Below are 24,025 nucleotides of genomic sequence, written 5' to 3'. Positions count from 1 at the left end.
TATATATATATATTATATATATATATATATATGTGTGGTGTGTGTGTGTGTATGTGTGTTTTATATATATGCCGTATTAATGTGTGTATTGTGCGTGTTTGTGAGTGTTCGTGTGTAATGCACAATTTTTTGCGTTAGCTTTAGAGAAAATATGGGGCCAGTTTGGAATAAGACAAAAACCGTAACCTACTGTTACCAAAGTCAATAGTACTGTTGCTATTACTATTATTAATACTGCCAATATTAAGAATTATTGATAGTATATATATATCACAATCGCACCAAAAGCGGTATCATCATCATCATCATCATTATCGATGATAATGTAATAATAATAATACTCGTCTTTGTAGCGCATTTGTATTATTTACCACGATAGTAGTGGCAGTAGTAATCAATGAATCGTAAAAGACGAGCCTCAATGAAAACGCTTTGTGTGTGTGTGTGTGTGTGTGTGTGTGTCTTGAGGACTCATGCGGGCCCTCTCTTAGTTTCCCTCGCGAGCGATTGCCAAACGGCCTCCGTATAAAAGTTCACTCTGAGGGGAAAAAGGGGAAAATGTGTAACAGATTTTCCCCCGAGTGCGTTTGGATCCTTCTCAATAATCTCTCAAATCGCGGGGAAATTTCCCTGGATTAGGGACATATTTACCTCCGAAAATATTTTCTGACAGTGGCAACGTGGCTCTCTCTTTCTCTCTCTCTCTCACACACACACATTCAGGAGGGACACTGTCTCCTGTTTCGGCCGTAGAGCTATGACCGCCCATTGGGTCTGAAAGGCTTTGATAGCCTATGTCGTTTTTTGAATGTCGTCCCGTGAATAGCTGTGATAATGGATGACATTTCTTATCTCATATCTCTCCTTTATGTGATTTTGAATTCACTCGTTTCCTGAAGACGATTCGGAGGACGACGAGGAAATGAGATTAATCGATTCATTTTCTTTCTGTTATTCACTTTTACAACAGGAGGAATATTGAGAGGTATCACTTATCTTCTGTTTCCTCTCTTCCCTTTCCACTCCCAGATTTTCGGAATTCTCCACCTGCTTCTGTTTTTCAAATATCTTTAAACTTCTATACTTAAATTGGCAGGTCTGTTGCTTCCCTCTGGTCTAAACCCTTTAACCCTCCTTCTCCTCCACTTATATGTTTACTCTTCTTCCTCTGACTTGGGCTAGAAAAGCACAGTATACATATGTGTATATATATACTTATTTGATTATATGTATGTATATATATATGTATATATATTATATATATATATATATATATATATATATATATATATATATATTACATATATTTGAACGCTTTTGAAGGTTCTTCCGATGTCAAAGAAAGGAACCTCCGAAAGTAAATGTTATAGGAAGCAAAAAAATGGCAGATTGCGTGGAGAGAGAGAGAGAGAGAGAGAGAGAGAGAGAGAGAGAGAGAGAGATATTATTAATATCTCAGGAGTGATGTCACCTCGTTAGTGTTGTGGATTACCTCGCCAAGGCCTTAATAGTTGCAGATGTAATATATCGTTACATTCACTTCTTTACTGCTGGTTTGCTTAAAGAAAATATTATTTTGAAGAAAATATTATTTTCCTGCGTGTATTATCAACTCAGATTTTCCCTTTTTTTTTTCCTCCATGATCCAGCTTTCCAAATATATTCTCATTTCGGTTTTGTTTTATTAATTTCCACTTAGATTTTCTGTCAATATCTCCCAGAGCAGCCTTACTAAAATATGAAATAATCATTAACGGCCATCATTCTTACCCAGTTCCAGAAAACAAAAAGTTGAATTTGGATAAAAAATTTAAAAAAAAAGTGAATTTGGGTAACAAAAGGTATTGTCGGCAACGAACGTCTCCTCCCCTCATTTTTACCCGCCAAATCCTGCCCTTAAGATAATAGAAATCTCCCTTTTCGCCGTCAATCAATACTGGACACTCCAGCCGTCACTGCTTAATAGACTTGAGGAACTTCTTTCCCCTGAGAAAATATTGGTAGAGATTTTCTTCGCTCAGTGTTTTCCCGCGTCGCTCCTGAATGGTATTAGGATAATTAAACATACGCCAAGGACAATGGTAGCACGAGGTCTACTTGGCGGGAGATCACGCGCGTCCGAATGCGCTAAGTCAATGGGCCGGCTTTGGCTTGCGGTTACTTTACCGTTAAGCGCAGTACCGTTAAGAAAATTTTAAAAAATTAATTTATTATCGTATTTGTCCAGTGATTTATCACGCTCAAAAGCACTTTCTATAAAACCTGTTATGGAACCATGAAATACTACCACGAGCAGAAACGGAAGCCAGCGGTGAGGTGTTCAAACAGCAGAGGTCGACGCATTCCCAAGCCCTAGCACAGGGTCCTTCCCCCACCAATGACAAAAAAAAAAAAAAAAAGCAAAGCTTAAAGAAGGGAGGGATTTTCCAGTACTTTGTTTGGTTATGTTTTGTATGTGCTTCACTCAGATCAAAGACCAGAAATCCCTCTCTCACTTTTGCTCTCGCTTTAACACGCCATGTTATTGCTGCTGAGCTGTGGGAATATTATTCTTCTGACTAAAAGACATCTAAATCCCTTGTCCTATTCAGCTTATTTTTTATTTATTTTTATTTTTTATTTTATTATAGTTGCTTTTCATGCTATACTCTACATGCTCGGAAGCTATGGAAACATAGGTGTGCGTGTTCATAGATTTTACGAACAGCATACTGCACTATGCACATTCAGTAACATACAGTATATGCTTATATATACATACATAATAATATATATATAGTAATATATATATATATATATATATATATATATATATGTATGTATACAAGTGTGTATACATATATATACGCATGCATATATATGTATATATATATTATATATATATTACATATATATATACACATATTATATATATATATATATAATATATATATATAATATATATATATATATATATATATATATATATATGAACATAAGAGAGAGAGAGAGCGAGAGAGAGAGAGAGAGAGAAATGTCTCCCCTAACTGAGGACCCCCTGGGGAGAGGTACGTGTGACTGAGTAATTGGGTTATTTGTACGAATCTCTAATGACCAGTCGACCCTCCCTGGTCCCTTTATCCTAGCTTCCATTTTACCTGGTTGTATAGTAGCCCAAACTACAATAATAAATAAATAAGTATGCAACTAAATAAATAAATAAATGCACAAAGATGAACTTCTTCATAAGGATCAATTCAGACCCAAATATTAGGAGCATGTAAACAAGCAAAAATATTCCCAGCCACTTGCATATGGTCCTGAGGTTCCTTTACAGGGAACACGCGAACGAGGTGGGCGGGGCCGATTATATGCTCGTTACGCTCGTTAAAACCAATAGGTCACGTGACCCCTCAAGGGGAGACACGGTCAGGTCTATGAGATTTGATGATTTTTGGCAGGACCTTCGGGCTAGGGCAGGGAATGTGGCCTGTGGGGGGTATGATGGATTTGAAGATGCTTTAGACTAGTCTTTCAGTCAAAGATAGAGTTATCTATATTCATGTGTATTGGATATGTTAGAATTCAGTGGTTCCCAAACTTGACCGTACCAAGGACCCCCAGATATGATGAGTCTCAGCCGAGGACCCCAAGCCAATGAAAAGTTATCATTAGCAAACCGGGATACCCAGTACAACGTAGTACATTTGATATTTGTATATTCCTGCCCAAAAATAGTATAAGTAAATATAAAAAAATATTTTCAATATATTTTATTGCTTTAAATTCTGCTAAAAGTAAAATTGGTGAAAACAGCCACAATTTTCTTTCTGGAGTTAATAAAATATTAATTTTTTCATTACGTCGCGGACCCCATAGGGCCTTCTGTCCAAACCCCCAGGGGTCCACGGACCCCAGTTTGGGAGCCTTCTGAGCAGGGAAAACTGACAAATGACAAATGTTCAAGAACATAAGATGTACGAGAGAACTGACATCCTGAGGTTATGAAAGAGTAATATGATTGATTATTCCCAGAATTATACATAGATAGGACGCATCTTTCGAATAACATTTTTGGTGAACCTGTAAATACTGAAATAAAAGCTTAATTAATATCCCAATATACCGATTACTATGCTCAGTATCAAGTTATTTTTAGGAAACCTCTCTTCAAAGGTAGTTTATTGTTAAAATTGTGTCATGAATACAACGGAAACCTTTAACCAATCGTTCTCATCACACAAATATGAACTACATGTCTGGTAGATATGTTATTATTATTATTTTTATTATTATTTCATTAGATGAAATCTATTCATATGGAACAAGCTCACCAAAGGGGCCACTGACTTGAAATTCAAACTTCCAAAGAATGTTGGTTTCAACCTCACACCGCAGAACCCACACTGCAGCAGTAACTGGTCATGATACAGAACCAGTGATTTTTAATCGTTCTTCTGGAGACGCGAACCCGCAACATCTGAGTGGCATGTCTTGACACTAACCACTATATCAGCGGACCAGTAGATGTTTAACCTTCACTTTAAACTTATCTGTAGCCCCGCATAGATAGCTAATATTGCTATGCCAGTTTCATAAATCAGTTAGTTATCAAGTCGATGATATTTTGTATTTAATAATAATAATAATAATAATATGCTGGAAGAAAACCCTCTTTTAAACATGTTTTATTCAAAGTGATTGCTGCCTCAGCTGCATTAATTTTATACAGGTTATATTAATAATAGTAATGAATGATTAATAATAGATTATTATTATTTTATTATTATTATTATTATTATTATTATTATTATTTATTATTATTATTATTATTATTATTATAAACTTGAGCCAACAAACTTGTTTAGCCTCACTTAAAGAATTTGGGAAAAAAAAAAAAAAAAAAAAAAAAAAAAAAAAAAAAAAAAAAAAAAAAACAAACGTTTTAATTTTGTTTGAAAGTTTTTTTTTTTCATTTTACAAGATGTTATCTCTCTCTCTCTCTCTCTCTCTCTCTCTCTCTCTCTCTCTCTCTCTCTCTCTCTCGGTGGCTAAGCTCACTTTAAGAAAGTTAAAATGCAAACACGAAAATGAATTTCTCCTTGTGCAAATATTAATGGACGTTAGTGATGAAGTAAAAATGAATTAGATCAAGAAATTTTTTTTGCTAGACAATATAATGAACAATTAATTGTGATTTTAAGGACTCAATGATAGTAATAGGGGGTGGGGGCCGATTTTAATTAAACGTTCCGACTATGGTGTGACTGTGAATCGTCAAAAACGAGCATCGAACAGAAAACTGTAACACAAAATTGTAAACTCATGAAATCAAGGGACTTAAATTTGCGAGATTCACCGAAGGTGTAAAAAGGTGAATTGATATTAATTAATTTTGATTATTGGACTGATTGTCCAATTAAATTTCACAACAAATATTGCCTGCCATTGCAACCCATTTCTTTTGAAGCAGTTACTCAAAAGGTGCTTTTCCCTGAGGGCATATTCATGCAAACGATGAATATTCAATTTGCTTGTACAGGCTGGTATATACTAGGTTAGTGTCGTGGCACGCCACTCAGATGTTGCGGGTTCGCGTCTCCCCCAGGGCGATGAAGAATCACTGGCTCTGTATCATGATCAGTTACTGCTGCAGTGTGGGGTCTGCGGTGGGAGGTTTGAACCAATAATCTTTGGAAGCTTGAATTTCAGATCAATGGCCCCTTTGGTGTGCTTGTTCCATGTGAATAGGTTTCATCTACTGAGATAATATTAATAATTATAATAGTGGTGGTAGTTACATTATTATTTATCAGTTTAAACGTGTGAAGAGAATAAGGGTATATGTAATGATAAAAGTAGGAAATCTGCTGCTAAAGAACAGAAATGCTGACGTTGATGTAGAGTAAAAAAAAAAAAAAAAAAAAAAAAGTTCCAACAATATTTGGCCAAGGCTTCTCACGTGTGCTCTTGTTTGCTGTTTGGAAGATTTACGATTTCAAATCCTCCAGAAAAAGAAAAAGAAAAAGGAAAGGAATCTGGAGCGATTCTCTGTTGTTTACCATATATATGATATATATATATATATATATATATATATATATATATATATATATATATATATATATATAATATATATATATATAAAAGCTAAACCGAGAGAACTTTGTTATAATAGTATAAACAAAACGTGAATCTCCTTGAGAGAGAGAGAGAGAGAGAGAGAGAGAAGAGAATCGTAAACAACAAGCTATGGCGGGAGGGAGTGTGTGTTCTGATCCCCTTAATACCGCATACGTACGCCCATAAGCCCGCTAATCTGTAACCAACGCCCGCGATCATGGGCTGAAGGGAGTCGGAGGGGTGGTTGGGCTAGCGGGTGGGTGGGTGTATGGACACCCAACCCTCTAGCGACCAGCGCGCGAAACGAGCCAGCTTTTCCCGCCAGGGACTAATGCTTTTTCCATTCTCCCTGCGCGCCACTTTGGTCGAGAAAAAAGCGCCATTTTGGTTGGGGACAAAATTGCGTTTCAATCCCGCCGCTGGAAAAAGGGATCGGATTTTCGATTTTCGAGTGTTTGAGAGAGAGCGAAGAGAAGGAGAGAGAGAGAAGAGAGATAGAGAGAGGAGAGAGAGAGGAGAAGAGAGAAGATGTAGGGGGAGAATAATAGCTTTTACCTATCTATCATTGTTTGGTTTGCTATTATCAAAATGTGGGAGGGGGGGGGGGGGGGGTTCCCCGCCCACCCCGAATTTTACGAGTGTGATATGTTTCTGAAAGCTTGGTGGTGCTGTGGTACTGGTTCATATATATATATATATATATATATATATATATATATATATATTATATATATATATATACACACACACACATATATATATATATATGTGTGTGTGTGTGTGTGTGTGTGTGTGTGGGTGGGGGACTAATCAACGCTAGCATGTGTTTCACAGAAAGAAATTTCTGGCTCACGTTAGGTATCGAACCCCGGTATCTCAAATGATAGTGCTGGGCGCTACCAGCTTTGTGGGTCAGTTGGTAGCGCCTTGGCCTTTCAGTTTTATATATATATATAAATATATATATATATATATATATTATATATATATATATATATATAATGGAAATACCACAGAAAAATGATAGGCAGAAATCCAATCGTTTTCGTTTTTACTAAGACATTGTTCCTTGACAGTGTCTTAGTAAAGACGAAAGGCTTGGATTTCTGCCTTTCATTTTGCTGTGGAATTCTCTTATTTAATGAAGTCACGTGCATCTACTGTGATTTCTAAGCATATATATATATATATATATATATATATATATATATATATATATATATATTTCATCAAGAAAAAACTGTACAAGAAATAGTCTTGAACTTAATGGTTTTTAAAATTAATTCTGAATGTCCTTGGACTGAAATAAAACATATTATTATTATTATTATTATTATTATTATTATATTATTATTATGCTAATGACCGTATCTTCATCATCATTGAAGCATAACCTTGTCACAGCCGATGACATTAAAAAGGCATCGAACGTATTGCTTAGTAATTTATTTTAATTATTTTGCTATGTGGCTCCTGTTAAGAAAAACGGGTCGCAATTTTTTCTTTTCATATTTGAGAACATTAACGGGGTATGAGTTTCATATATCACGGGAAACGGGTATTAAGGTTATTTATCTTCTGCTTGTAGCTTTGAAGAAGTTGTACTGTTTTTCGTAAACATCCAGCACACATTAAAAGATTCAATAGGAAAAGCAAGAGTGGAGGTTTTTGTTATTATTATTATTATATTATTATTATTTATTATTATTATTATTATTATTATATGGGACTCCAGTGAAATGTAACTATTGATTAGTAGACTCGTACTGATTTTCCATCCAATCCACCCCTTCAGGTTAGGTTTACCAGAGGGAGTTACGTTGCCATAAAAACAAGCAAAGAAAAAAAAAAGCGCCGAAGTTTCTTCAGCGCAACCGAAAATAGATCTATCTTTCGGTGGCTTGGGTATAATGCTGTATGAGTCGCGGCCTGTCCTATATCGTTGCCAGGTGCATGATTTTAGATGTGTAACTTTAACCTGAAATAAAATAGATACTACAGAGGCTGGAGGTCTGCAATTTGTTATGTTTGATGACTGGAGGGTGGATGATCAACATGCCAATTTGCAGCCCTCTGATTTCAGTAGCTTTTAAGATCAGTGGGTGGACGGACAGACGAAGCCAGCACAATATTTTGTTTTTTTTTTTTTTTTTTTTTTCTTTTTTTTACAGAAAAACTAAAACCGTTTCTGTTTTTTTTTCTTTTTTTTACGAAAACTAAAAGTTGCATACGTTTTTTTTACAGCAAACTAAAAATTGCATGATTTTTTTACAGCAAACTATAAATTGCATACTTTTTTTTACAGCAAACTAAAAGATTGCATACTTTTTTTACAGCAGACTGAAAATTGCATACTTTTTTTACAGCAAACTAGAAATTGCATACGTTTTTTTAACAGCAAACTGAAAAATTGCATATTTTTTTTTACAGCAAACTAGAAATAGCATACGTTTTTTTAACAGCAAACTGAAAATTGCATGATTTTTTTTACAGCAAACTCAAAATGGCATACTTTTTTTTTATAGCAAACTAAAAATTGCATACATTTTTTACAGCAAATAAAAAATTGCTTGCATACTTTTTTTTTGCATACGAAGCACCTCGCCTGTTCCAACAAATTCCTTGATGTGTTAATCATGTTCATTTGCATCTCAAGTGATTTTTTATCCTTAAAAACCGATATCAAAATGAGCTCTGAAGGATATCAGAGTCTGACAGAAAATGCTGCTTCTGAAATCTCTTGCGAAGGGACAGAGACGAAGAAGAAAATAAAATGGTGAGCTTATTAAGATATCTGCATATTTCTAAAAACAACTATTTCTGAAAACTTTCCAAATATATATCACGAGCTAATTTTTAACCAAAGTAGTTTACAGTTTATTTTTCGTAAAAATCATTATGTTAGCAAAGCCTGCTACTTTAATTTTGGTTGTTTCTATAATTTTTGCTTACTCGGGGAGTAAGCCTACAAACTACTTTGTTGCTGTTGTCGTTTTTGAGGCGATAAGAAAGGTCTATGGAAGAGCCTAAAAAGGTGTATTAAAGGTGTTTCGTGTTTAGTTAAAGATACAGGGATTTTTGGATAGGATAGTCATGATTTATTTATTAGAATGAAAATGTAGAAAATAAATAATTTGCATATTAAACAGTACTGAAAAATATTTCTAATAAAATATAGCGTATTTATTTTCATTTTCGTTGGTGAAACAAGGTTCTATTTGACCATAGAGTTGAGCACGTTTTAATTTACGTAAAAAGTTAGGAATATAATGTTTACAACTTATGCGCGAGGGGAAAATCTTACACGCGCCCTGAACAAGCTGGAGGTCGGATCACGCCTTCTGTTTAGTTACGTAGTTTTATTTGACATAGCTTTATAACTTCAAAGGAAGTCATCGTTACTTTTTGAGTTTACAATCGCTTTTAACAAGGCTGATAAAAAAATGCCGTATACGGGTACTTTAAAGTTTTAGATGATCGCACGAAGAGAGAGAGAGAGAGAGAGAGAGAGAGAGAGAGAGAGAGAGAGAGAGAGAGAGAGAGAAGATTCTTTGTTGTAAACAACTACAAGAAAACCCACTGTCCTAAGTGCATAGGGACACATCCGTACATCAAAGAGACAAGCGCCCAATCGACAGGTCCTAATGAGCGACAAATCTGCATACAATCAAAAGAAGCAAATCAAAGAAACAGAGAGAGAGAGAGAGAGAGGCCTCCTCCATTTCTCTGAATAGGAAGAGAAGAGAGATAAGAAATTGACGTTTAATTGCGGTTCTTCATCTCTCTCTGTTGCATTCATCTTCAAACGCAACTCGCTTAAAAAAATATGTCCCTCTAAGACCATCCACGTCCCCCCTCCATCCTCCCTCGCTACCCCAAATTCCAAATTCTCTCCCCCCCTCTCAGTCTGCAGTCCTATTTTATATTATTATTTTTTTTTTTTTACTTTTCGGTTTGCAGTTTCGCTCTCTCGAGTGGTAATCAATATGGCTTTGAGATTGTTTTAACACTCCCGACAATGCTAAGTTCTCTGTGGCTCGTCATTGTGTGTTTCTGTTAACGACATTCGCGCGAGGCTCTTCTCCTTTGTTTTCCGATGGGACGAGAGGGGCTTGTGCTCTCTCTCTCTCTCTCTCTCTCTCTCTCTCTCTCTCTCTCTCTCTCTCTCTGTCGTCACATCTCTTACTATTCAAAGAATGAGAGGGAATAGCATCTATTATATTTTATAATCATTTGGGATTCCTAAACTAAAAAGCCACCATTCAATACTGTATTTTTCTATCTTGCTATCAGAGAGAGAGAAGAAGGAGAGGGAGAGAGAGAGAGAGAAAGAGAGAAATGAGAAAGAAAGAGAAGAGAGAAGAGAGGGAGAGAAACAGAGGAGGAGAAAATCAAAGATATCTTGCAGTGCTAATTTGCGCGGATTTACTCAAGTGAGTGCAGTCAGCCGACCCTGCTGTCATTATCATTCCTATGAATGTTTCATTGCATATTGCAAGGATGCTCTCTCTCTCTCCTCTCTCGTTCTCTCTCCGACTCTAAGTGTGTCCTCTTTGTGCATTTTTACTAGGCCCTTGGCACTTGGCGATCTTTTGATGTCATAGGCGCTGGCTCTTATAATTGTTTTTTTTTTTTTTTTTTTGCTCTGAGTCTTAATATATATATATATATATATATATATATATATATATATATATATATATATATATATATATACATATACATAATTTTTTTTAATTTTCACTTTATTATTATACATCTATCTCAGTCCTCCAATTCGACTGAGTGGTACTTATAGTGTGGGGTTTCCATTATTTTTCTTACTATATATGTGCGCTGTTTCTAGGAGCACACTCTTCTGCATGAGTCCTGGAGCTACTTCAGCCTCTCAAGTTTTTCCAGATTCCTTTTCAGTGATTTTGGGATCGTGCCCAGTGTTCCTATGATTGTGGGTGCAATTTCCACTGACATATTCCTGTTTTCAGGTCTTGATACTTATTCGTCTCTTCTTCTTATCTACTCTGGTGTTCACAGAAACGCTTGATGTTCTTGTCACCGTTAATTCGGTTTTACGTCATGGCTTTGGAAGTCTTCACCTTCTTACGTTTTCAGATATTAATCAGACAAAATTTGCACTTGTCTTTATATCCTGAAACAAATGACTGCGTTTAATCAAGTTTGTTTCAATCTCGCATTGTGTTTATACATCTCTGGATGAGGTGACATCGATTAATAATAAATATTAATAATAATATAATAATAATAATAATAATAATATAATAATTAATAATAATAATGATTATGGGTGTCATTTTCCCCACTGGCATATCCCATATCCTTCTTATTTCTGTTTCAGGTCTTGATACTTACCTATTTTTTCTCTTTCCTTCTCATCTTCTCTGGTGTCCCATGGTATTGCGACATCAATAATAATAATGATAATAATAATATTATTATTATTATTATTATTATTATTATTATTATTATTATTATTATTATTATTATTATTATTGTTTTGAATAATACGGCTCGGAAATGTATAAGGCTATACTGAGTCAAACGTGCCCTTTCTCGTTTTATAAGTTACTTCCCCCGTATGGTGGGTATTGTTGTCAGTGCACCTCAAGCTGTGCACGCTAAGCATTACTTAAGGTCCTTTCATTCCTTTTCCTGTACCTCCGTTCATATTCGCTTTCTGTCGTCGTACTCTCCACCTCCTAACGATTGTTTCATAGCGCAGCTGCCTCGAGGTTTTCCTCCTGTTACACCTTCCAGACCTTCCTACTCATAGCTTTCCTTCCAGCGCCGAATGACCGCATGGGTCCCAGAGCTTGGCCTTTGGAAACCTACCGTATACTACCTATTTGCAACTTCACTCGTGAAAGAAATAAATGAATGAAAATAAATAGATAAATATATAAAAATAAATAGACAAAATAAATAAATAGAAAAAATAAACAAATAAATAATTAAATAAACGAATAAATAATTATATAGATGAATAAAAATATATAAATAAAACGAAATAAATAATAATCAATAAATAACTAAAAATAAAAAAATAAAAGTATAAAAATAAATAAGGAGAAATAAATAAATACATAATTACAAATAAATAAATAAATAGGAATAAATAAGTAAATAAATGAAAAAGAATAAATAAATAAAAAATAGATAAAAAAAAACTAAAACGTCGGGGACTCACCGTCGGGGAAGACGTGCCTCATCTTGAGGTAGCTGGTCGTCAGTCGGATGATGGAGGCCTTGTCGAGCTGCGAGGTGATGGCCGCCGGCAGGGGCAGGAGCTTGGCCAGTTCCAGGAATTCGGCGTTCTCCTTCTCGCGGCGGCTTCTGGCCGCGTTCTTGCTCTTCTCTTTCATTCCTGACGGCGGTGGGGGTGGTGTCGTGGTGATGGGGTCGCTCCTCCGCCTCCTGTAGCCCGGCCTGGGGGCGCGGTCATCAGTCGAGGTCAGGGCAGGTCAGGTCAGGTCATCGGCGGCGCCGATCGTCAGGGAGCGTTTGAAGGTAGCGTTGGGGAGAGATAAATGCTTATTAGTTACTTCGAAAATGATTATAATAATAATAATAATAATCATCATAATAATAATAATAATACCTATATTCAGTGCATGGATATATATAAATATAATAATAATATATAATTAATAATAAATAATTTATTTAATTATTTTTATAGTTTATTATATTATATTTTAAAATATAATATAATCATAATAATAATTAATAATCAATTATATATATATATATATAATATATAATATATAAATATAAAATTAAATATTTATAATATATATATATTAATATATATATATTTAATACAAATTATAAATAATATATATATAAATATTATTATATATATATATATACAATGTCTCATGCATATTAGTTACTTCGATAATAATAATAATAATAATAATAATAATAATAATAATAATATAATAATAATAATAATAATAATAATAATAAGAATAGTAATAATAATAATACATTATTTCAGTTCATGGTTATTCATGAATATTTATTCTTTGTTAACGCATATTAGTAATTTTGAAAATGATAATAATAATAATAATGAAAATAATAACTTATTTCATTGCATGGTCATATATGAATATTAATGATTTATTCGGGCATTTTAGTTATTTTATTATTGTTATTAATAATAATAATAATAATAATAATGAATAATAATAATAATAATACCTTATTTCAATTCATGGTCATTCAGGAATGTTTATTATTTATTTATTGTGATGTCTATAATGGCATTTAAATTCCAACGTTGTAAGTAAATAATCTTTGTCATATGGTTACTCTACAAATCACTTCTCTAAAGGCATTAACAGAGAGATGAGTCATTTTCTAACTCTTTTAATTACCTTTTTATGTTAGTTTATTTATTTGTCTGCTTTGTTTATAATGTAGACCTTGCGTCGTATATATAGTTATGAATAATAGTCACGTTATTTTCAAGGGAAGCAAAAAAAATATTTATTATAGTTTTTTTAATAGTTTTTTATTTTTCTCCTCTCTCTCTCTCTTATGGATCCTCAACCATTCCCTCCGCCTCTCCATCACCTCTTCTCTCCAGACCCCCCCTCCCCTATTATACTCCCAACAACCATACCGACACCCAACCCCCCGCCCCTTCCCAAATCCCCAGGTCCACCAGCGACGTCGCCCCCAGGCCATGCGGCAAACAAATGGGGAAAAAGGAGTATATAATGAGACGAGAAATTAAAGGGGGAATTGTCCGTGTAAATTGTACGTAGGCGGACGGACGAGACTTCGGGGCCCCTCCTCTGATGGGACTCCCCCACCTCTCCTCTGATGGGACTTCAAATAACGGGTTAATGACCAAGTGTTGAATAGGGGAAGTGGCCGCTCCTCTCAGTGATGCTATGGAAGGTATACTACAATATGCACCGATTGATTTCTGTCACGCTGTGCACATGTTTTAATAATAAAAAGGGCGTTGTGAGACTCTCTCTCTCTCTCTCTCTCTCTCTCTCTCTCCTCTCTCTCTCTCTCTCTAAATATTAAGACCACGTACAAGAGCGTTTTTGAAAGCGTTTTAAATGGTAGTATAAAAATATATATATTACTGCTATGCCATCAGTTTACGAAAGATGATATCTTTGAGAACTCTCTCTCTCTCTGTGTGTGTCTGTGTCTGTGTGTGTGTATGCAAAAGCGTTGAAAATGAAAATCGTATCGAGCATTGTCACTTTCAACAACTGCAGTACTAAATAAATTCCTCGCAGGGATGCTGAGGAAGGTAATCCCCCACCCTCGCCAGGACTGGTGAAACCGCTTTACAGGTATAGATAATCCATAGGTAAACTTTCCTTCGCTCGTCTGAAAGGCGCCACCCAGGATGGACTAAATTCCTCGTAGGAATCATCCCCCCCCTCCTTAAATCCCGAGAAAATGATCGAAATTGAGCGCAATTCGGCTCAGGCCAGGTGTTGTAATCGTCAGACAAGAGCCGAGGGGAAAATGGCTACATTTAGCGGCTTAGCGACTTAGCGCCCCGAAACGAGCGCCTCTCTCTCGCTCTAAGCCTACCGACCAAAACAACACCGGCGTGTCATAGCGCTGTCTGTCACGCCCTTCGAAGGGCGGTCGAAGGTCCGTTTTTCTCGAAGGACATTCGGGTCTTGAAGAGGAAACAGGTGCGTTTCCTCAGGTAGAATCTTCTTCTTCTTCTTCTTCTTCTTGTGTCCCCCGGGATGAAATAGATCCGGTCAAAAATGTCTGTTTTGTGAACCTGAGGTCATTTGTCAGGGTGATAATGATGGCGTGTTTATTTGCTGGTGTCTCTCGGGTTGTTTGTTTCTTTCTCCTCCCTCTGTTCTTATCGTTATCGTCACGATTCATTTGTCCTGCCTTTGTACGTATGTCTTATTGATTTTTCTCTGTATCCCTCCCTTGGTTTCTTTCTTTAACGTTTCTGCGTAATTCCCAATTCAGTTCTTTTGATCGCTTGTTCATTATGTCTTCTCTACCGTCTACAGTGTCTTCATTCCCTTTTTCTTATTCGTTATCCCCTTTGCCAATTCACACTCATTCGTTCTTTCTCCCTTCGTCTTCCGTGTATCCCTTCGACTCTATTATCCATTTTTATTCCTCTCTTCTTAGTCACACGAACATAATGGCCTTTCGCTATTTCTCCTTTCCCTTCTTGTCACTAACTCTTTCTCCTTCATTCTTTGACGTCTCATCTTTACACTGTTTCCCCCTTTTATTCTTCTTCCTTTGCTATTCGTTGATCTCCTCCTTCTCCCTCTTTCGCTCGCCACTCCTTCTCCAATTCCTCCTCTTCATCGCCATTTTCTCATTTCTCTCCTCTTCCCCTTCCTCACCCTCGTCCGCAGTCTTATCGCGTTCTTCCCTCTCCCCTCCACCTTCCCCTCCATTTTCTCCGTCCTTATCTTCCTTTGTCCTCCTTTTCTCCCTTTCCTCTTCCTTGTCCTCCTTTTCTCCTTCACCCTCTTTATTCGTCGCCTGTTCGTCGCCTCTCTCCTACTGATGCTCTCCTCTCTTCTCCTTTCTGTTCCAAAGCATCCTCCCCTTTTACTCCTCTTCTCGTCTTTTATCTGCCCTTGCTTTTCATCTCCCTCCTTTCCCCCTCCTCCTCCTCCTCCTCCTCCTCCTCCTGAAATTCTCTCTGGTGTTAAGCCGTATCTCCCGTAATATCAGTGCGGTCAGGACGGGACACAGTCCCACACCCAGCCTCCGATTTCACACATCGTACAATACAACTCCCGACCCCCTGCGGTGTGTGACACCTCTCTCTCTCTCTCTCTCTCTCTCTCTCTCTCTCTCTCTCTCTGAGTTGCGTTGTTTTCTGTCGACGACCAGAGATATTTTGGCGTCAGTGTATTGAATCAGTTCGTTTTGAATGGTAGTATGAAGATAATTTTAAGCTATGTCATCAGTTTATGAAGGATTTCGTCTGTGAGAACTAATTTCTCTCTCTCTCTCTCTCTCTCTCTCTCTCTCTCTCTCTCTCTCTCTCTCTCTCTCAATTGCGTTGTTCTCTCTCTATCGATGACCAGAGTTGTTTTGACGTCAGTGTATTTAATCAATTCTCTCTCTCTCTCTGCTCTCAATTCCTTTTTCTCTCTCCTTACCTCTCACATCTCTCTCATCGCCTCTCTCCTCTCTCTCTCTCCGCTCTCTCTCTATTTGAACATCACATCTGTATAAAAAACGCCTCACTTATACAGTCAGAAATATCTACAATAAATGTCACAATTGTAAGCGGCATATCGCACGCCAATTAACCCTGAAATTACTGAAACTGACGATTTTGACTAGACACACTTGGAGGAAGGTTCGTTTCCGCTGCACATTCCTCTGGGGATGTTAATGGTTCATTGTCCTACAGACAAACACACGACTAGACTTGGTCACTCCCATTGGCCTGTAACAAAAACCCGCTTTGGAAGTATTTTCTGGTCTGTGGAGATGAACAAATAAAATATGAAAAAGGTCTAAAGGCGAATTAACCCTTCAATCCTTTTTCGTATTTTGTTTCTTCATCTCACCCCCGTAGGTGTGTAGTGTCGTCAGTTCACCTCACTGGGTGCAATGTAGGCATTACTAAAAGGTTCTTTGCAGCGTCCATTCGGCCCCTAGCTGCAATCCTTTTCATTCCTATTACTGTGGCTCCGTTCATATTCTTTTTCTTCCATCTTGCCATCCGCCCTCTCCTAACAATTGTTTGTAGTTCAACTACGAGGTTGTCCTCCTGTTACGCCTTTCAGGCCTTTCTACTCACAGTTTCCTTTCCAGTGCTGAATGACCTCATAGATCCCAGTGCTTGGATTTTGGCCTAAACTCTATATACTACCATTCCATTCCATTCCATTCCATGAGCTATATGGCGAAATTCATGAAGTATAAATTCGATTTGCTAGCATTTACAATAGAGATAAATCAGTTTGTTACAATAATTTTTTTTCAAAAGCAAATGCAATCGTGTGACCTTAGAATAATTGACGTTTATCTAATGCGGGAATAATTTTTTTTTCTGATGAAAAAATCTGGTTATAGTTTTCTAGGAAAAAGGAAGGGAGAAAAAAATTAACAAGTACGAACAGATTTGAAAAGTAATATATATGTTTAATATTCAACGAGATGGTTTTGATGGCGACCACTTGTCAAATTTTGTTTCACCCCATCCAGATTCATATGGTTCCAGTCATCAGATTTTCAGAATTTTGTTAACAAAGATTCACACACACACACACACACACACACAACACACACACACACCGTCAAAACTCACATCCACTCAACTACAGTTACAACAATTATCCATTGATGCATGTACCTACTGCTTATCGTGGTATCTGAACGATGCAAGTAGTGATGCTGGTTTATGTACTCACATGACATTCTGTCTGTCTGGCTTAATTAACAGAGTTTCGGAATTAGTTTCCATTTGGGTTAAGTTTATGAATATAAATGAACTGATGAATAAGTTACAAATGTAAATGTCTCGAATTACATGAAGGAATTATCATCAATGGAATATCACTTTTCGTTCTTGATTATTTATGATGATAGACATAAAACATTATCGTTCATTCATCAATTCATTTTTCAAATTGAATGTGCTCTCTCTCTCTCTCTCTCTCTCTCTCTCTCTCTCTCTCTCTCTCTCTCTCTCTCTCTCTGAATGAATAAAACTTCTTTTACTGTCTAGAGTATATAAAACCAGTCATATAAGGTTATATATTACCTTCAGGTCCTCAGAAGTTTCTGCACTTTTCACTAACTGCCTCATTGGATTATTATTATTATTATTATTATTTTGTTAAAAAAATAACTGCTGCTTCAGCACTATTAATCTTATAAAGAGTCTTCTCTATCTTTCTGATGACGGCTTTCTCGTTGTTGCTTAGACTGGCGAGCAACGCACCAAAGGGCATGGTCAAATTCGGTTGAGTCATTGGATTATTATTGCTTATACAATTCTCTCTCTCCCTCTCTCCCTCTCTCTCTCTCTCTCTCTCTCTCTCTCTCTCTCTCTCTCTCTCTCTCTCTCTCTCTAACGCGACGTTTCTCCTGATCGACAGGACAATTATACAAGCGATAACTGCTGAGGGACTGAATTCCAGTTTGTTGTTGTTGTTTTTTTGATTTAGCTGACCTTGTGTCAGCACGGGCTCTTGCATCACAGAGCAGCCCGTAATAGTCGAGTGTGCGTGGCGAGTCCTTCTCCTTTTATCGTGGTGTTGCGAGCTCTCCAGTACGATCAGAGCACTTCTCCGGTAGGTCGAGTTTTTATTGGTTGGTTCCCGGAAGGTGACTCATACGGCGGGCGTTGACTAGTCTTGCAGACCTTCTCAGGTAGGGGGTATCACCGGGAGCCTCTTGATTGGCTTCTACCTGCGTGACGTCACCCCTGGTATTATTCTCATGTCCGGTGTTCGTTCCATGCGCGCTGGTACATATATATATATATATATATATATATATATATATATATTATTATTATTATTATTATTATTATTATTATTATTAACAAAAGCTACCAAGGATCTATCGACAATCTTTAATTTTTTTTATCACGGTGAATTTCTTATACCACAGTTGTTATTATTATTATTATTATTATTATTAAGACTACAGAAATTATCCTAAATTGAATGACATATGCATAAGAGAGGTTTTCCCTCTTAGTTATTATTATTATTATTATTATTATTATTATTATTATTATTATTATTATTATAACGAACATAAATCCTGATGGAACGACGCGAAGTAATATAATATATCAATAATAAAAATGACAAATTTTCCGAAGAGTGCTTTTTTAATTCTTAACTCTCGCATCGTATCACCGTTATTCACTCGACCATCCGTTCGACGAGAGAATTATCGATTATTATACTCTCGCGATACCTTTGTTAAGAGAGAGAGAGAGAGAGAGAGAGAGAGAGAGAGAGAGAGAGAGAGAGAGTTAAGGTGCTCTCGCTCCCACTTATTTGATCTCCAGACTCTCCGTATGGAAATGAAATAGGGTACGAAGTGAAGAAGAAGAAGAGAGAGGGATAGTGAGGGAGATCTTATTCTCTCTTTGTTAGCTTCCTCCTACGCTTCCACCTTCATCATCATGCTTCTCTCTCTCTCTCTCTCTCTCTCTCTCTCTCTCTCTCTCTCTCTCTGGCCACCCAGTTCAATCTACCTTTGACTGACGAGAGCGAACTCGTGACGTCACTTCCGGAAGATAACCAAAACTAAGTTGCAGAAATAGCGTCCACTGTCGTCCATTGACTCACAACAAGTGACGCACTGAGAGTGAGTCAAGGACTCAGCGTGGTGAATGAAAACGGATGGCGGATTCATATACATTATTCATTTATTCCCACGGTCCTTTTCCTCCGTGAGATCGGGGTTTTGTGCAATGCGCTTGGAAGTACTGTGGGGAAGATGGTGACACATACTAAATTTAGTAGTCATAAATCACTATCATTTTGCTTGATTTGGTATTATTAAAGTTCGATGCAGATCTGAACAAATCTTCATCATCATTATTTTTTGTAAAATCCGTTTATAATTATTTAGTAATGATAAGTCACAATCATTTTGTTCTGATTTGGTATAATGAAAGTCGATGCAGATTTTAGCCAATTTTAACCATCATTATTTTTGTAGAAGTTAATCATTCTACCAAATGTATTGATAAATCACAATCATTTGTTTGACTTGGTACAATTCAAGTCGATGCAGATTTTAAATAAACCTTTACATCATTGATTTTTGTATAGTAATGATAAATCACAATCATTTTATTTCATTATTCCTGTAGAATCTGTTCATTATTTCAGTTTTCGAAATATTATTGGAAATGTTAATGATGATGATAGTATATTTTGACTCCACTCATGGTTAAACAAATATATGTATATGTATTATTTAGGATATCATATTATAGATATTATAGTATCATATATTATATATATTATATATATATATATATATATATGTGTGTGTGTGTGTGTGTGTGTGTGTGTGTGTGTGTGTATGTATATATATATGTATATGATAGTATTATATATATATATATATATATATATATTTATATATGTATATGAATTTGTATTATATATATATATATATGTTATGTATATATATATATATATATATATTATATATATATATTATATATATATATATATATATTTACTGCAATAGCAGGAAGAGAACTACCGTGATATAAGAGGCGCAGTATTACTTTCGATCCGATTTCGATGTCCAGGTTATGAAACAACACGAATAAGAACATTAATTAGGTGAACAATACCAATTAATTTAAGCCTGAGATGAAATGGAATGAAAATTACAATTTTGAAACATCTGAGGCCACATTGCAGGCCTAGCAACTTCATCCCAAAATACTTGATGAAACACCTGAAGGTTAGTGCTTCCTGGAACCACCAAATAGAAAGGATTTGCAGGTGAAATAATAATAATAATAATAATAATAATAATAATAATAATAATTATAATTATAATAAGCGTGATCCGACCTCCAGCTTACTCGGGACTTGTGCAAGATTTTCCCCCTCATGCATAAGCTGTAAACATTATATTCCTAACTTTTAACGTAAATTAAAATGTGCTAAAATCTACAGTCAAAAAGAGTCTTGTTTCGCCAACGAAAATGAAAATAAATACGCTAATTTTTTTCTCGAAATAATTGTTCTGTACTGTTTGACATCTGCATTATTTATTTTTTACTTTTTCATTCTTAAATAAATCATGAATATCGTATTCTAAAATTCCTGTATCTTTAACTCAATGCGAAACACCCTTTTCAGACATTTTTAGGCTCTTCCATAATCTTTTCTAACCTTCCCCCACAACAAGAACAACAAATACAACAACAACAAGTATTTTGTATGCTTACTCCCCGAGTAAGCGATAATAATAATAATAGTAATTTCATGACCACAGTTTTTTTACAGTAATATCAGTGACTGTTATCAACGAATAACAGAACCACGCGGAGAGGAGAGAGAGAGAGAGAGAGAGAGAGAGAGAGAGAGAAGCGACCGCACAAAGAGAAGAAAAACACAAACAAGAGAAATTCTCTGAGCAAACGAAATTCTTTGATCTGGATGGGTATCACTAACGGTTCTGTTTGGGCAAAGAAAGCACTTGTCTTTGAGCTGGCCATACGACGGCCTCTCTCTCTCTCTCTCTCTCTCTCTCTCTCTCTCTCTCTCTCTCTCTCTCTCAAGTTTCTTGAACTGTTCCTAATATATCTCTCTGTCATGGCCTTTCTAATAGTCACAATTACATATTCCCCTCTCTCTCTCTCTCTTTCTCTCTCTCTCTGTATAAAAGACAGAACATGAACCCCAAACAAGACCGCCAAAGACTGCTTCAGATAGTCTTTTCCCTTGGCGCGCGCTTGCGCGCTTGTTAGTTACTCAGCTGGTCGACAGAGCGCCACCTGACAAGCTTAGTATACAGACACTTCTGTTCCCACCATTCTTTTGTGTTCAGCGTTATTCCGTTTATTCTGGATGTTGAACAAGAACATTGATATAGTAAGATCGATGAACCGTCAGTGAAGTGTGAATAGATGTTCGCATAGAACTAAATGAAAGAGATATCGGTACAGTAAAGAGTCATAGTCTTGTTGATTCTGGTGTGTACTGTGGAGGAGGCCCTGCGCTCTGAACGCTCTCGGTACTCAGAGCAAAAGGCACGTTTTGTATAGACCTTGGAGGTGATAACCTTCTTGTACGTGCGTACACTCCGGTCAAGCAGGTTGTTCACACTAAAGGTTGTTGCACTGTACTCTTCAGTAGAAGGAATGTATGAGTTCGTACCTAGAAGGAATGTATGAATTTGTTCCTAGAAGGAATGTATGAATAAGGAATGTATGAGCTGGTTCCTAGAAGGAATGTATGAATTCGTTCCTACAAGGAATGTAAGAAGGAAAGGTGAATTCGTTCGTAGAAGGAATGCATGTATGAATTCGTTCCTTGGAGGAATGTATGGATTCATTCCAAGAAGGAATGTATGAATTCGTTCCAAGGAGGACTGTAAGAAATTCATTCCAAGCAGGAATGTATGAATTCGTTCCTAGAAGGAATGAATGAATTCGTTCCTACAAGGAATGTAAGAAGGAAAGGTAAATTCGTTCGTAGAAAGAATGTATGAATCCGTTCCAAAAAGGAATGTATGAAGGAAAGGTGAATTCGTTCGTAGATGGAATGTATGAATTCGATCCCAGAAGGAATGTATGAATTCGTTTCCAGAGGGTGCTTCTTAATCTAGGAACTGCTCTGTCCTTGGCTGAAGACAGCGGTTGATGGCAAAGAATGTGTAATCAGTTGAAAGACCAGAGTAAGTATGGCAGACGGTAAGAGTGACTATATAGGTAGAAAGATAGAAGTTTATTGGCCACAACAGATACAGTTATTGACATGACAAGCGCTTGAATATGGTCCAACAACAGTGCATCAAACTGCCCATTTAAATTTTAAAACCAAAAACCAGGTCTGAGCTAGAACACCTGAAACCATGTCATATATTATATAACAATGGTTTCAGGTGATTAGCATGTACAGTTTTAATTGTAAAAATTAATTTGCTGAAGGTATTATATAATATATGATATCTTCAGCATTTTAGTTTTTACTATGAAAACTGTAAATGCAGCTAAATAAACACATGCACAAGTAATTATTCACTTGCAGTAAATTGTGATAAATACAAACAATATGACAAAGAAAGCAGTATAAATATATGACGAAGGGCTGAGACCTTTAGACCACACAGGGCTACTTTAGCCCCTGACTCCCAGAGCAAGGGAGGATGTTGTGGCGAGTGAAAAGTGAGGAAAAGTGAGGGAGAGAGAGAGGGGAAAATGAATGACGAGGGAAGAAGAAGCGATTGACAAAAGGCGTGGTTATCCGTCGTTAACTGATCGTTTGCTCGTTAGGGAGGTGTCAGCGCGCTGGCTGGGAGGAGTGGAGAGAGAGAGAGAGCTTTAACAGAAATGATTTTATCGACTTCGAAAGTTAGAGAAAAGCAAAAATGAAAAGAACTGCAGATTGGGAGAGAGAGAGAGAGAGAAAGTAATTCATAACTGGGAGACAGATAATGACGGCGGTGAAAAAGAGGAACGGCTGATGAACAGATAATTAGGCAGGGGAGAGGAGAAGGAACCGCAAACTACCGTAACCTCAAATGACCTAGAGAGAGAGAGAGAGAGAGAGAGAGTGAGAGAGATACCATCTCTATACCGCGTTCGAACATCTGTTGCTGATTTCACCCAGAGTTAATAATTAGACTTCTTGTTCGCTTTATATAACTCTCCGTTTAACCCTCAGTAGCAAAGGTGTTGTTAATCGCAGTTAATAAAAGTAGTCATTTTAGTATTGTCTCTTTCATAGCTGTATCATTGTTTGCTTCATACTTAGCACATTAGCACATGCGCGCTGATGGCTTTTCGTAGGTGTGACCGCGTCGGTAGATATGTTCCTGACAATGTTGTTGTTATTATTATTATTATTATTATTATTATTATTATTATTATTATTATTATTGTTCTTGTTCTTGTTCTTGTTGTTGTTGTTCTTGTTTCCGCGAAACAATACACAAGTAGGTAGAATACTGACAGCTCACAATGTAGGAGAATTATTGAACCTGTACCAATACCAAAATTTAATTAAAAATAATAATAATAATAATAATAATAATAATAATAATAAGAAGAAGAAGAAGAAAAAAAAAGAAGACAAAGGGAAAAGAAGAAAGAAGAAGAAGAAGAATGATAATAATAATAATAACAAAGAAAATACTGAATTTTTCTGTAATTTTAATCAATATAGTCCAACATTCATTCCCGACCGATGATTTGTCA

At 36.3% G+C, this 24,025-nt stretch overlaps 1 protein-coding gene across 6 annotated transcripts in view; it reads right to left on the bottom strand.

Moving 5' to 3' along the window:
* LOC135211951 (single-minded homolog 1-like) overlaps positions 1 to 24,025 on the bottom strand; it is a 144,493-nt gene that overhangs the window by 58,561 nt on the left and 61,907 nt on the right. For all 6 annotated transcript variants that reach the window (XM_064245202.1, XM_064245208.1, XM_064245203.1 and 3 more), the window contains one exon: positions 12,308 to 12,546. In XM_064245202.1, the coding sequence (XP_064101272.1) occupies positions 12,308 to 12,546 (239 nt within the window). The remainder of the gene's footprint in view (positions 1 to 12,307; positions 12,547 to 24,025) is intronic.

This window comes from Macrobrachium nipponense, chromosome 40 (assembly GCF_015104395.2).
Source record: "Macrobrachium nipponense isolate FS-2020 chromosome 40, ASM1510439v2, whole genome shotgun sequence".
In the NCBI taxonomy this organism is placed as follows: Eukaryota; Metazoa; Arthropoda; class Malacostraca; order Decapoda; family Palaemonidae; genus Macrobrachium; species Macrobrachium nipponense.
Note: the sequence above shows the minus strand (reverse complement) of the source record. Positions and strands in the feature narration are given on the sequence as shown.